Source organism: Kogia breviceps, chromosome 6, assembly GCF_026419965.1.
Source record: "Kogia breviceps isolate mKogBre1 chromosome 6, mKogBre1 haplotype 1, whole genome shotgun sequence".
Classification (NCBI taxonomy): Eukaryota; Metazoa; Chordata; class Mammalia; order Artiodactyla; family Physeteridae; genus Kogia; species Kogia breviceps.
The window spans coordinates 112,238,181-112,253,543 of NC_081315.1; the positions used below are offsets into that span (position 1 = coordinate 112,238,181).

Consider the following 15,363-nt stretch of genomic DNA (forward strand, 5'->3'; position numbering starts at 1 on the left):
GCTTGTTAAAGGTAGAGAAGTCAGGAGGTCTAACCCCTGAATGAGTGGCTTCCTTATGATTTAGATTCCCATTCAATATGTGGCATGGAGAATTCAAATGGAGAAAAACGGTCAGTTGCAGGAAAGAATGCTGATTCTTTAATTTTTTATTTTGCTTAGAACAAGTTAGAGATTGTAAGATTATAAGCTGGTAACATACTATAGTGTTCATTTACAACTTACTTTATATTCATAACACATCTTGTTATTTATGTTTTTCAGATAGTTGTTGAAATCCAACAATGCTATGGAGTAATCTGCATGGTAAACATTTCTTTTAGGATTATCGCCTTTTTCTGCGCGCCCTTTTCCTCTTTTGCTTGTAACTTGTGCATTGTCCACTAGATGGCAATACACAACAACATAAAATGCAAAGGAAACAGCCATACTGTAGCAGCTTGTTTACTCGATTTAGTGGGAGATGATCATTTTCCTGGAAAATTAGCCTGCAAGTAGTACGTTAGGACTACATCCATGCTTCCTATTGTGGAATTAATTAAAACCAGTGCTGATGAATGAACAGATGCTGAATGAATAAGTACGATCATATATTTAGTGCTTACCATGTACCAGACCCCGAGATAGGTACTACACACATGATATGTGTCTGCTTTTCTCATATCATCCTCCTCCTCCCCCCATTGAACAGATGAGGACTCTGAGGACTGGAGAGTCAGTAGCTTTCCCAGGGTCATACAACTAGAGAGAGATGAAGGCAGGACTGCTCAGTGGCAGGGGAAGATGATGAGTTTGAAGCAAGTGGTCACATCCAAGTACCAGAATGCAATGGAAACATGGAATTCTACCTTAGGACCGGGCAAAAGCTATGAATTTAATCCCTTCATTTGTTGATGGACATTTGGGTTGTTTTCACCTTTTGGGCTATTGTGAATAATGCTGCTATAAACATGGATGTACAAATAACTGTTCAAAGTCTGCTTTCAATTCTCATGCCTATGTACAAAGGAGAACTGCTAGATCATATGGTAATTCTACGTTTAATTTTTTGAGGAACTGCCATACTGTTTTCCACAGTGACTATACCATTTTATATTCACACCAGCGATGCGCAAGGGTTCCAATTTCCCCACACACTTGTTGACACCTCTTATTTTGTTGTTTTGTTAATAGCCATCGTAATGGGTATGAAATGGTATCTCAATGTGGTTTTGATTTGCATTTCCCTAATGATTAGTGATGCTGAGAATCTTTTCATGTGTTTATTGGCCATTCATGTATCTCCTTTGGAGAGATGCCTATTCAAGTCCTTTGCCCATTTTAAAACTAGATTGTTTTTTGTTGGTGAGTTGTAGGGGTTCTTTAAATACTATGGCTATTAATCACTTATCTGGTATCTGGCTTGCAAATACTTTCTTTCATTCTGTGGGTTGCCTTTCCACTCTGTTGAAAGTGTCCTTCAATGTGCAAAAGTTTTTAATTTTGATGTTGTCCAATTCATTTATTTCTTCTTTTTGCCTGTACTTTGGGTGTAACATTCAAGAAATCATTGCCAAATCCAAAGTCATGAAGCTTTCCCCCTATTTTTTCTTCAAAGACTTTTATAATTTTAGTTCTTAAAATCATAGTCATCTTAACATCTTTGTTAAGATGTTAACATCTAACTCAAAAATCTGGGTCATCTTTGAACATATTTCTATTTTCAATTTTCTGTCTTCGTTTGTGGTCATAAAGTATTGTCTAAAAGCTAGATGGCTAATAATTTTAATTGAAAACTTCACATATATAAGAAATGATACAGTCTCCAAATGTTTTCTTCTTCCAGAAGAAATGTGTGGTGGGGGGGAGTGCTAATCACTTTAAGGAAATCAGAGACTGAGCTCAGATGAGATAGATTTGTAACACTCAGTTTTACCTCAATTTGTTCCTAGGGAATAGTTCTCTAGGAATTTTGCTTTAGATGATGCCCCTGTCAAATTACGATAACTTCACTTGTTTTTCCCAGGTCAGAGATACATTATTTCCCCTTGGTTCACTCCTACTGTCTATGCTTTCCTGTCCTGTAAAAACTGGGTAACTTTTCCAAGGTCACAAAGGTACAAATAAAGGGGCTGGGGCCAAAATCAGGCAGTTTGGCTCCAGAGCCCACACTCTTAAAACTAAAGGGCTTATAATATGTCAGACACTGTGTCAGACATAGACAAAGCTCTCACAGGGTTTAGATGCTAACGTTTAGAAAATGGCCATTATAACTTAAATCTGTTTTAAAAAAAGAAAAGAAAATCTATCAAGTATCTATCTAACTTTTTGGTTTGTCCATTTTAGAAAAGAAAGTATTAAAAATAAGGGCCTTAGGAAAAATTTGAAAATAGGCATGTAAATAATGAATAAGTCAGAGAAGGCTAAGATTATTTAAAAATAGCTCAAAAACTAAAAAAATAAAAAAGAAACCTAGGGGCTTCCCTGGTGGCGCAGTGGTTGAGAGTTCGCCTGCCGATGCAGGGGACATGGGTTCGTGCCCCGGTCCGGGAAGATCCCACATGCCGCAGAGCGGCTGGGCCCGTGAGCCATGGCCGCTGAGCCTGCAAAGGGAGAGGCCACAACAGTGAGAGGCCCACGTACAGCAAAAACAACAACAACAACAACAAAAAACCAAAGAAACAGCTCATTGGAAATCAAGTATAAAGGTGTTAAGATCCCTCTACATGCCTCTTACCCTCCAAACCCTTTCACTGAGCACTCTGGAACTTCTGCTAGAATCATCAAACTCTCAACCTCTTATATTCTCAACCTCTTCAGAGCATTCTCTCAAATTCTGTGTCCTATCTGAAACCAAGCCCTTCCCTTAAGCATACTACTTCCCCTATAGTCCTCTTTCATAATAGCTGTTTATTTGCTTACTTCCTTCTGACAACTGCTATTTATATACATTACTTTTAGAAAACCTTGTGCCTCTTTGAAGCTTGTAGAGTCTGACAATACTGCTGTCTCTCTTCCAGTCACTGTTATTTACCGACCTTATCTTGGACCCTTTCCATTTCTCACCACAGACATAACAGCTGATTCCCAAATCTGTAATCCTTCTGAGTCCTAAACATACACCCAGGTAATTCATATACTACCGTGGCTCCACATTTAACCCCTCATTCTCAGTAGATAACCTTACCTCCAACTTCCATTACAAATCTTTCTCTCCTTCTTACATGAAAGGAAGCGTCCTTCCTCCTAAGGCAATCAGAGCGCTTGTATTTCGGCTTATATTCCTTCTTGTATTCTCAAGAATTTTATATCCTCAATGATCCTTCTCTGCCTGTATCAACTCTTCCTCCTCTCCCACTTCCTTTCAGCTACATCCTTCCCAATGACATTTGAATGGGCTCATCTTAATAAAAGTTCCCTAGAAACCCACATCCCCATTCAGCTGCTCCTTCCTTTTACCAGTCAACTTTTTGCAGAGTGGGTGGTTCTCACCAGTCTTCTTTTCCTCACAAACCACTCACTCACCAATGTTTGCCACTTGAGGTTCTACTCCTTTCACGCCACCAAATAATTCTACTTAAGGTCATAAATAATCCACAAGTGAACATATGACATGAGGAAACATTCTTCTTTTCACTCTTATTAAACCACTCTCTTACCCCACCCCCCATCTTTCTTCTTATTCCTTTCCTGTCTTCTTTGCAGACTCATTTTCTCTCATCAACTGCCAAAAGCTGGGGGTCATGAAGGTTCTGCCCTCAATCCTCACGTCAGTTCACTGGTTGAGTGCCCCAATACTCCTTACTGGCTTTAGGATAAAGACAAAAATATTTACCATGGCTGTGTTCAAACTACTACAACAAAGTACCAAATACTGGGTGGCTTATAAACAACAGAAATTTATTCCTCACAGTTCTGGAAACTGGATGTCCAAGATCAGCATCCCAGCACGGTTGGTGAAGGCCCTCTTTTGGGTTGCAGACTGCTGACTTCTCGTTGTATCCTCATATGACAAAGAGATAGCTAGAGAGCTCTCTGGAGTCCCTTTTATAAGGGTACTAATCCCTTTTATAAGGACTCTACCATCATGACCTAATTTTCTTCCAAAGGTCCCACCTCCTACTACCATCATTTGGGGGATTAAGATATCAACATATCCAGTTAATTGCAATGATAATCCTACAGGATTCTGCACAGTGTAGTCCATGGGTCCCTCTCAAGTCTAATTTCATACAATTCCCCATTCATTTTTTTCATTCCTAGCCGCTCTGGGGTTCTTACAGTTCCTTGAAATTGCTGCATTCCTTCTGCAGAGCCTTAATACTTGCTTTTCCCTCCAACTGAAGTACTCTCTACCAACCTCCCCTTCATTTGGCTAACTCTTTTTTAATCCCTCAGCTCAAGGACCTCAGAGAAATATTTATGACATCACCGCTGCCCATAGACTAAGTAAGGTCCAGCTTTTTATGTTCTTATAGAATGTTGATCATTTTTTTCAGAGCAGTTATCTCAGTTTGTAGTCATGTATTGATTAGAGTGACGGTGTACTGTGTTTGTCTCATTAGGCTGTAGACTCCATAAAAGTGCCCCACAGGTCCTTGAGGCTCTGTGCATTTTAGGTTTCAGTCTTTTTTTCACTCTGTTTTTCAGTGAGAATGATTTCTATTTATCTATCATCTAGTTCATTGATTCTTTCCTAGTTCATTTCCATTCTGCTATTGAGTCCATCCAGTGAATGTTTTATTTCAGATACTGTATTTTTTAGTTCAAAAATTTTATTTTTTTTTCACTGTTTCTATTTTTCTGCTGTGAATGAGTATCTTTCCATTTATTATGACTATGCTTATCTTTACCACATGAAACACAGCTGCTTCAACATCTTTGTCTGATAATTCCAGCACCTGTGTCATTTTTGACTGGCATCTGTTGATTTTATTTTCCCTTAAGACAATCATTTCCTGGTTTTTTATATGTCAAGTACTTCCAGAGTATATCATGGATATTTTGTTGCATAGACTCTGAGTCCTACTAAAATCCTCTGAGGAATATTTATTTTTTGTTTGTTTTAGCAGGCAATCAACTTGAGTTGGTGTAGATCATAAGCTCTCACTTTATGTGGCCATTGATTCCAATCTCAGTTGTTTCCAAAGCCTTTGCTATGCTGCCTTTGGTTTGTCCCATGAAGCCACTCAGGGGTTAGTGACTTGGGCAGTGTTTTGTTTTGTTTTGTTTCTTAAGATTACTTCAGTTTTTAAAGCCATTGTGATGCTGCTTTGGACCTGTCTCATGCATGCATAGCTGGAGGTGACCCAAGACACTTGGTTGGGTTCATGCACAGAAATAAGGAAACCCATTCTTCAGCTTTCTCCTTTCCTGAATCCACACCTCCTCCCAACTCTATTTCTCTCAAGGTTTCTTTCTGTGGTTTCTCTAGTCAGAAGATGGGGCTTTTCTCTGAGCTTTAGCTGTCCATAATTCCATAAACAGTGCCAGCCCTTGGGGAAAAGCCGCAAAAGGAAAACAACAGCAATAACAATGATTCCTCACATTCACTTTGGACTATAGGGTCCATTTCCCCAGATCTTCAGGCCAGAAAAATAGGTTTTCTATTGTAGTTTTTGGCCTCCTGTGTGGGCCTTGCATGGCTGAATGACTGGGGCCTACCTTCAGGTTAAAGCCACAAGAGCAAGAAAAACTCACCCTCATAGTTTTGAATCTCCTTCACAATCTACCTGCTTTTGTTTACTTTTCTGAGTCCTCAGGTAGTTGCTGTTTGCAACTATCCAGAGTTTTGGGTTGTGAGCAGTGAAAAAGATGTTGTAGTGGGTTTATTCTAACTTGGATGGAACTGGAAGCCTGTGTACTTCAGGATAGCAGGGACTATATGTGGTTTTTTTGTTTTTTGTTTTTTTACCCTTGATCTACACAGTACCTCATAAATGGCAGGCACTCAATAAATATTTGTGGAATAAACTGAGAATAAAAAAATGCCAGATACTCAAAATGACAACAAAAACAAAAACATTCTGCATGGTTAACAAGAAGGGCATCTTTGATAGAAAAGTAAGAGATTCTAACATCTAGCATAAGCATTTCAACTATGTTAAGAAAAAGGAAACAAATTATAAAATGAGTAAGATCCTTAATGATTATGCTGTAAAGACAGATAAAAAATTAACAGGATAACTTAGGAAACAGTTCTGCTCCTATAGAACAAAAACTTAAAGAGTGGAAGTTTTGAAGAACTAGGACTCTGACTAGGATAGATTTGGGGCATAACTTTAATGGGGGAAGTTGAAGAGGAAAAACCAAATACTTGAGTAACGTAGGGATTAGAAGCAGACTAGGCAGAATACATGGGCCTTAGCTCTCTCCTTACTGCCCCTTTCCCCCCTTTTTAATATTGTGCCTGTCTGCTTTCTTCTTTGCTCTAGATATCTCCTTATCTTTATTTTCCTTTGGACTTCTCGCTCTCCCTGGACACCTCTTTCTCTCCTATCTGACTAATTTTTAAAATGCCTATTTCCTTAACATAATATAAATTTTGTAATTTAAAATGTAGATTAAATAAAACTAACAAATTTTATCTTTCTCTTAAGAATTGGTTTTTTGGGGATTCAATTTCTTGATAGAAAAACATCTTGTTAACAGCTGTATACAATTACTTGAAATATACTTGATATAAGCAAAAGCCTTCCTGTGTAATTCAGGAGTAACTGTGGTAATCCAAGTGTCTAATTAGGAGTGAAACCAAGCAGGACCCTGCAGGGCCTTCCCAGGGGCAGACCACCCCCTACTTCTTGTTTGTAGAAAAGCTTTAGCCTCCTAGGCCTTTCCAAATTCCAAAGAGCATATTTAATCAGAGAAGTGAGAAAATGCAGAAACAGAGGAAAACAGACAAGCAAGACAAAATAATCATAGTTTAACCATAAAACAAAGTCTAGGACCCTTAGTTCCTCATCAAATGCTATAGATAATATTCTAGCCATATCCTTGAGTTGTTTTGCAGATACTAAAGGCCCCACCAGGTGGAAGAAGTTAATGGCATGCTGCCCACAAGCTCATAGACCCCAGACTGGTTGGAACCAGAAGGTTGATGATGCTGACTCCCAAAATACCACCCTGTTACCTCACCACCAACCGATCAGAAGGACGTACATGAGCTGACTATGCACCCATTGACCCTTCCCTCACCTTGCCTTTAAAAACCCTTCTCTGAAAGCCATCAAGGAATTTGAGTCTCTTGAGCATTAGCTGCCTGTTCTCCTTGCTTGGTGCCTTGCAGTAAACTTTGTACTTTCTTTCACCACAGCACTGTGTCAACAGATTGGCTTTACTACATGTCAGGTGAGAAGACCCAAGTTTGGTTTCATAACAGGAGTCCTCTCATTATATGTCTAGATAGCTGGCATAATGGAAGGAATGAGGGCTTTGAAATCAGAAATATACTACTTGTATGATCTTGGGTAAATTACAGTCTCCTCTCATCTTTTAATGGGTATAGTTCTATCTACTTTTCTTACTTTGTGCTCACAGCTGGAGAAAGCAGAATAGTTATCCAAATTTGAGTTTACTGGACATCACACTTTCTGTATACTAACAAAAAGAAGGCTTCATTGTGATTTTTATTCCAGTATCTTACATTTATGATCACCTTAGTATTTAAATAAAATTTTATGCTCTATTTATTGAAATAAGCTTCTTAAAATCCTTTTTGGAATGAGGCAGAGTATAAATACATATATACTACATATCTTGCTATTAGGGGGATCAAGTGAGATGTTTGTGCAGTTCATAGCAAAAGCTGTAGTATTCAATTGATAATTTTTATTACAAGTATGTACTATCACCATATTGCTAAGCTTTGCTTTTAAAGTCGTGGAAAATTTTGATTGATTTAGAGGTTCTGTTTTCACCTGTTTTTATTAGAATGTCTCTTTGATTGTACATATAAATAATGGACACAGTCTGTATTATAGAAGAGCTGGGCAATCTAAGATCTATGCTTTTAATCTGCTACACAATATTGAGTAAATTTCTCGTCACTTCACCTGCCAGTACCTCAATTCCAAACCTATAAAACAGGGTAGGGAGGAAGGATGTTAGATGATCTAATGCCTTTATCAGTTTTAAGGCTCTGCTTCTATTCCCTTACGGACCCACTGTAAAACAAACAGGGTGACAGAATACCAATACACACTGCTTGGGAATTTCACATTTTTCATAAATATTATGTATGTATATATCACTTAATAGAAACAACTTCTTGTCTTTCCCCAGGTGTGTGTTCTTGTAGTGTATACTGTACTTTGGATTTACTCTTTTGCAGCAATGTTCAACAATAGTGACATCTAGTGACTACATGCTACAAATCATTCAGCAAAAGTTTATGACCAATTCTTAGTCTTCTAAATGTGGACAATTCACTTTGTGACTTAGCTAATACCTGAAATCCTTCCTCATCTCGCCTCCCTATAGATTTAAGAAATAAGAATAAATTTGACAGTTGCATTAACAATTGGACACATAATAGCTGAAAATGTCTCCAAAAAATCATAATGCATATAAGATTTAAATATGAACTATTCTAAGGGAGATTGCAACTCTTTTCCTTCCATTGAAAGTGGCAGAACTTGCAGTTGAGTTCGGGTGTGTTTCAATATGTATTCCATGCCCTTAGCCACTATACATCACTGACACATAATAGCCATTTAACATATATTTGTTAAATGAGAGTTAGGTAAAGCGTGTGTGTCAATGTCTGGGTTTGTGAGTATGAATTCCTTTAGAATCATTGGAACTATTGCTGCCTTTCAGACAGAAGTCTTTCTGAGTTTACATCAAAGATCATCAAGTAACAACAACAGTATAATTCTTTCTGAACAAATGAATTTGAGAGTTACATCCACTGAGAATACTCTTTATAAAGAGCATTGAATCTAGATCATTTTTTTTTTTAAGACAATGACTAGCCGACATTACTATTTAATTAGGACAATACAAATCTGGACACTACTACTCCAATTCAAATGGACTCTGCCGCTATTAAAATTACTATAGTATTTAGTGTTTGTTCTCATTAATCAGATATTATCTTGAATTTTTATTCTTTTCAGGTGCCTAGATTTTGTTTCCACAATAAAATGGTAAGGTATTCCATGATTCGGAGCATGTTTTACATTCTTGTCTTTTTCTTAGTACCAAACACAATGGCTTTTCTCACCCATAGAATAAAGTTACTGACAACTTGTCCAGAACCCAAGGTTTTCTACCACATGGCATCAGACCATCTTGTCAGCTTCCTCTGTAGCTCTCTTGACCCTGTATTTCAGTCAAATTAAACTGTTAACTGCTCTCCTATGCATTATCTGTTTTCTCTTTAACATAGTTACCATATGACCCAGCAATTCTACTCGTAGGTATATTCTCAAGAAAACGTATGTCCACACAGAAATTTGTACACAAATATTTATAGTAGCATTATTCATAATAGCCAAAACGTGGAAACAACCCAAATATTCATCAACGGATGAATGGATAAGCAAAATGTGGTATATCCATACAATGGAACATTATTCAGCCATAAAAAGAATGAAGTACTGATACATGCTATGATAAACCTTGAAAACATAATGCTAAGTGAAAAAAGTCAATCACAAAAGATCACACACTATATACTTCCATTTATGTGAAAGTACAGTATAGGGAAATCTGTAGAGACAGAAAGTAGATTAGTGGTTGCTTAGGGTAAGGGGTGGGAAGGGCATAAGGGTGTTAAGCTCCAAGGTATGGGGTTTCTTTTTGAGGTGATGAAAGTATTCTAAAACTGTAATGATGGTTATATATCTCTGTGAATACGCCGAAAGCACTGAACTGTATACTTTAAAGAGGTGAATTTGGTATGTATGGTATGGTATGTGAATTATATCTCAAAAAATCTGAGTTAAAACAAACAAACACACACACACACACACACACACACAGAGAAACAGCCAAAATATTTAACAACTGAATATTAAAGGGACAAGAGAGTTAGAAACACCAGCCTATGAAAGTCTAGAATTTAGATGTATTGGCCAAAAACCATCAGGCCACAATTTTCAAAAAACTGTTAACTGGAAGGGTAGGTGGCACAAAAGAGTAATAATCTGAATGATTTCTCAGTAAATAGTAACCTGTTGAGCTGGAAAGTCAGGGTATCTGGGTTCAAGGACTAGTTTAGCTACTAACTTAACCACTAATACCCAGGTAGTCTACCCACCCACCACTTTGGTTTTTCAGTTCCTTGATCTCCTTCGCTCGTATGATCTTTTTTCCACCCTATCTCAGCCACTCACTCACAAGGCCACAAATATGAAATGGCCACTCAACTCTGCCCAGCTATGCTACTATGTTTCTCTGGTGTTGCTACAGACTAAATATTTGTATCTCCTCAAATTCCATATGTGGAAATCTTAACCCCCAATGTAATATTAGAAGGTGGGCCTTTGGTAGGTGATTAGTTCATGAGAACAGAGCACTCACGAATGGGATTAGTGCCCTTCTATGAGACCCAGAGAGCTCTCTTGCCTCTTTTGGGTATCTATAAACCAAAAACTGGGCCCTCACCAGAAACTGAATCTGCTGGCACCTTGATATTGGACTTCCCAGCCTCTAGAACTGTGAGAAAAAAATCTGTTTATAAGACACCCAGACTATGTTTTTTTATTGGTTATAGCAGCCTGAACAGACTAAGACAAGTATGACTGCCTTCTATCTTCGAAATGACTATTTTATGTCTTTCTTCACCCCTTAAACCTCTTACCCAAACATTCTACCTCTCTTCTACTGATCCTGCCTCATACTTTCTTTATGCTCATTGAGAAAAAGAGAATTAACTTCAGGCAGAAACTCTCTCATCTTCTGATCACTGAATCTACTCATGTATCTGCATCTCTACCTATACTCTCTTTCTTCCCATTACCATAAATTTTATGTTCATGTTCCTAAGCCAACATTTCTACATATCCCCTGGATCCCATCCCCTCTCAGTTTCTCAAAGACTCCACTCCTAAGATATACATTTTCTCTCTTATACTATATTTTTCCCCCTCTATACTGGGTCATTCCCATTAGGCTAAAAACATACTTAAGTATCCCCATCTTTAAGAATCCTACTTCGACCCCATATATTCTTCTATAACCTCCATTTCTCAGTTCTTCTTCATAGTAAAATATCTTGAGATGTCTAGTGTTATGTCCATTTCTTCACATCATAGTTACTCTTCATTATGCTTGTCAAAATTCAAGTCAGATTTCTTTATTTCACCTCACCTCTCATCACATTTCAGTACCATTGGCCATACTTTGTAGTCTTGGCTTTTTAAGTCACCACACACTTCAGACTTCTTCCTACTTCACTGGCTCCTCTTTCTCCATCTCCTCTGCTTGCTTCTTTTCCTCTGCTTTACTTCTAATCATTGGAATGCTCTCTATGAACACACTATCCCTAGGTAGTTTTATCTACATCCTGATGTCTCTCAACTTTATATCTTTGGTCCCATACACAGAACTCAAGACTCAGAACTTACTTTAGATTTTTAATAAGCAGACCAAACATAAGGTGAGCAAAATAAAAACAGTCCCCCCTCTACACATTTTCTTCTCTAGTCTTTTCCATTTAGTAAATGGCAAAACCATCCACTAGGAGCTTCTTTCTTTTTCTCACCCCTATATTTAAAACATCACCAAGTCTGTAGGCTCTGCCACCAAATATATCTCACATCCATCCATGTTTATACCACTTTAGCCCAAACTATGGTCATTCCTTCCTGGATTACCACAAGGGTCTTCTGCTCCTAATATTGCTTCCCATCCCCTATGACCCACTCACCATGTAACCTGTGGAACAAACCTTTATACAATAAATCAGATTATATTACTCCCTTCCAAAAAAATCCCCTACTGGTTTCTTATCATACTTTAAATAAATTCCTAACTTGTCCCATGGGTAGAGCCCCATGGCTGATTCAAAGCCCTTTGGCCCCTACCTATGCTTTGGCTCCTACCTATCTCTCCAAGCTCATCTTGTCCCACTTTCTCTACATCCCAGCTACTTATGATGTTCTCTGAAAGAGTCAAGTTCTTTCCTACCTTGGGCTTCTGCGGTTGAAGTTTCCTTTACCTGCATTGCTCTGGTCCCCAATATTTCCATGGCTGGCTATTTTATTTCACTGAGGTCTCAGCACAAATGTCAGCTCTTCAGGGAGGCCTTCCCTAACCAATCAATCTCAAGTAACCCCTCCCTAAGGTCCTCTCACCTCACACTGTTTTACTTCTTCACTGCACTCACCATTATCCAAAATTTCTATGTTCACATACTGTTTACCTGTTCATTTTCTATCTTCATTACAATTTAAGCTCCATGAGAAGAGGAATCTTGCCAGTCTTTTTAACCATTGTATTCACAATGTCTGGCAAAATAGTAGATTCCCTAAAAATATGTGATGAATTCCTGTCCCTGAGAGAGTCACTCGACCTCTCTAACTCACATTTGTGGGCTTACTGTTGCTAGACTTACCTCTGGGTCTGGAGAATACAAAAGTGAATAAGACATGGCTTCTTGAAAATCTCATCCGTTTATCCCTTTTTTAATATTTACTGAATGTATATACTGTACTATGTTCCACGTACTGCTCAATCTCAGTGTTTAGTTCCTTCTTCAGTAAAATGGAGTTTTGTTAACCAACTCCATCTCATAGGCTATATAAACAGGATGAGTATGAAAATAATATACAAAATGAGAAGGCTGTAAAAATATTACTTTATATATTGCTATTGTTGCACCTACCTCTTTCCTTTTGTCTGGTACTGGCCAGGAGTTTATGACAACAGAGAGTCAACTGACAAAACCAGTAGTATAAATTATAGTACTCACAGAAGGTAATAAATATGAATATCCATTTCATAGGCAGATAGTGCCTAAAATGTCTGGTGCATGAATTCTTAAATGTGATAGTAATCACACTGATAGTGTCAATTTCTCACACTTCTGTTGCAGTAACAGAATAACAATAACAAATAACAATACTATTTACCCCTATGAAAAATTAGAGAGTGAGGTGTGACCTCTCTCGGTGCCACCCAAGCCAATCTTCCCTCTCCATCACCCCATCTGATCTTTCATAGACTACAGGACACACACAGGGGGGCATCAGTGACCAGTTATGGGCCTGCAGAGCTCTTATAAGGACTCCTACATGATATGCCTGACACATGGTACCTGTGCAACAACTGTCCTCAATCCTTCAAAAGCACCGATCTAAAGGGGTTGTCCACTGTGATAGAACAGGCGGAGGGAGGGGCGTGGGAGGAGGGAGGTGAGCCTTCCCAGGATCAGCAACCAATCCTGGAACACATCTCCAATCACAGGTGATTACGAACGTTCATTTGCAGATATGCACCATTTGTACAGTAGTCTGCGCTTAATAAAATTAATTTTTGTCAGTTCTGACTGCCCGACATTTTCTTACTTGCGAGTACCTGTAAAATGAAAGAAACGCAGGAGGAAGGGGGAGAATAAAGAAGAGAGATGTGGGGTGAGGGAGTTAAGAAACGAATCAGGGAGAGGAGAGAAAGAGGTCTGTGACTGTTTCCCCAGCGCCGGGCAAAGAAGCCCCCTAGAACTACGCTCCCTAGAACTGAAGGGGACGGAAGGGCGTTCCTGGGGGCTACCAGAGAGGAAAGACCGCGGGAGACAGGGGACTAGTGCCAAAGGGGAGAGTAAAGACAAATAGGCCGTACATACAATTCCTTTAGCATCCCCCGCTGCCCCGGGAGCGGCCCTGGCGCCCAGCAACCGCCGCAAAGCCCACGCGCAGGTCTGGGGTACACGTGGCGGAACCTCGGAGACCGCAGGGAGCTGCGGGCAGCGGCATCTGGGCGGGTCTGACGGCGGCGGGGCGGGGCTAATGGCAACCAGTGGGGGCTGGCGGCGGCGGGGCGGGCCTGGCGGCGGCGGGGCGGGCCTGGCGGCGGCGGGGCGGGCCTGGCGGCGGCGGGGTGGGTCTGGCGGCGGCCGGGCGGGGTTGATGCGTTTAAGTGGCGTCCTGGTCTCCCCAGGCCCCGGAGCCGGAGGGTTCTGGGGTTCTCCGCGACCGCCCGGTATGTTTTCAGTCTATTCAACCCTTTCCTTTCCATGTCACAGAACACTGACCTATTGTGTTGTAAAAGTCAAGGGACGGAGTTGACTTCGGAGGGGCATTAGCCAAAAAGCAGCGCCAGGGGCTGCGCGTGCCAGAAGTAACTTGTCAAAACTCAGATCATATTTCCTCTTACGTCAACTTAAATATAGTGCAGTCTTAAAAGAACATAGTCTCTGGGGTCAGGACTGCGCTCAGATTTCAGCTTTGTAGCTTTGGGACCACAGGCAAATACATAATCTCCCTGAGTTTTGGGTTTTCTTATCTGTAAAGGATGTGGTGGTGGTGTGCGACTAAATGAATTGATGCACGGTAAGTGTCTGCAACAGGGCTTGATACAAAGTAAACAGACGATATTCTGTTATCAGTGTAAAACCTTTGTTTTGTTTTGTCCTCGGCACCATGAAATCTTATGTGGAAATCTTCATATGAAACGAATGAAAGCAGAACTGCTCTGGTTTAAGGTGGGCCCAGAAGCTTTGGGTTCTCAGTGCCAAAGGTGGACTTCAAGTTTCCTCTATGGAATCCCCAAGCTTCCTACAATATACACGAAAACAACTGTTATTGGAGAAAGTCTAAACTTCTTAGAAGGACAAACAGACCTTTCCTATTTTTTTTCTCCTGATACTCCAAACAACTTTTTCTCCTGCACATGCTGTATTCCTTTTTGACCCCATGTTTTTTCTAAAGTCATTCCGTCTATGCGGAGTGTTCCCTCTCTCCTTTTCTTATGTATCATTTAAGATCTCATTCAAATTACAACTCTTCCTGGGGCGACTGAGTAAAAATTCTCTTTTTATTGTAACCCCTTCCCACTTTCAGCATGGTGTAGACAGCTCAGCAAGGATTTAAAGTCATTTTCTTCCTTGTTTTAGGAGAGTAGATGAGGTCTTTGGTGATTATAGGTTAAGGAAATGCTTTGTTCTCATGGTAGGGAAGGAAAAAGCAAGGAGATCCCCAAGGTTACCGGAATGAAGAACAAATGGTAGAGCTGGGAAGAGGACCTTTGAGAGGAATCTGCTGGCCTCCAGGACACTGCTCTGTGCCCCAGATGCAATGGACTGCTGGAGGTCAAATGCTTTAGGGTCTATTTAAGGAAGACGGAGGGCACATCAACAAACAGAGTTTCGGAATTCTCACCAGGTCAGAGGGCTCAGGCCATATTTAATTTGAGTTAGTCAACTAAAGCATGTGATATCACTTGCTC

The 15,363-nt window shown here is 39.7% G+C and overlaps 1 protein-coding gene across 12 annotated transcripts in view; it reads right to left on the minus strand.

Moving 5' to 3' along the window:
• The window catches only part of SLC9B1 (solute carrier family 9 member B1), a 65,280-nt gene extending 51,376 nt beyond the window's left edge, over positions 1-13,904 (minus strand). For 4 of the 12 annotated variants that reach the window (XM_067036418.1, XM_067036411.1, XM_067036420.1 and 1 more), the window contains exon 1: positions 13,763-13,896. In XM_067036418.1, the coding sequence (XP_066892519.1) occupies positions 13,763-13,776 (14 nt within the window). In that variant the 5' untranslated portion in view covers positions 13,777-13,896. The other 8 variants (XM_067036421.1, XM_067036419.1, XM_067036422.1 and 5 more) reach the window with 6 other exon arrangements.
• Between the last annotated feature and the right edge of the window lie 1,459 nt (positions 13,905-15,363).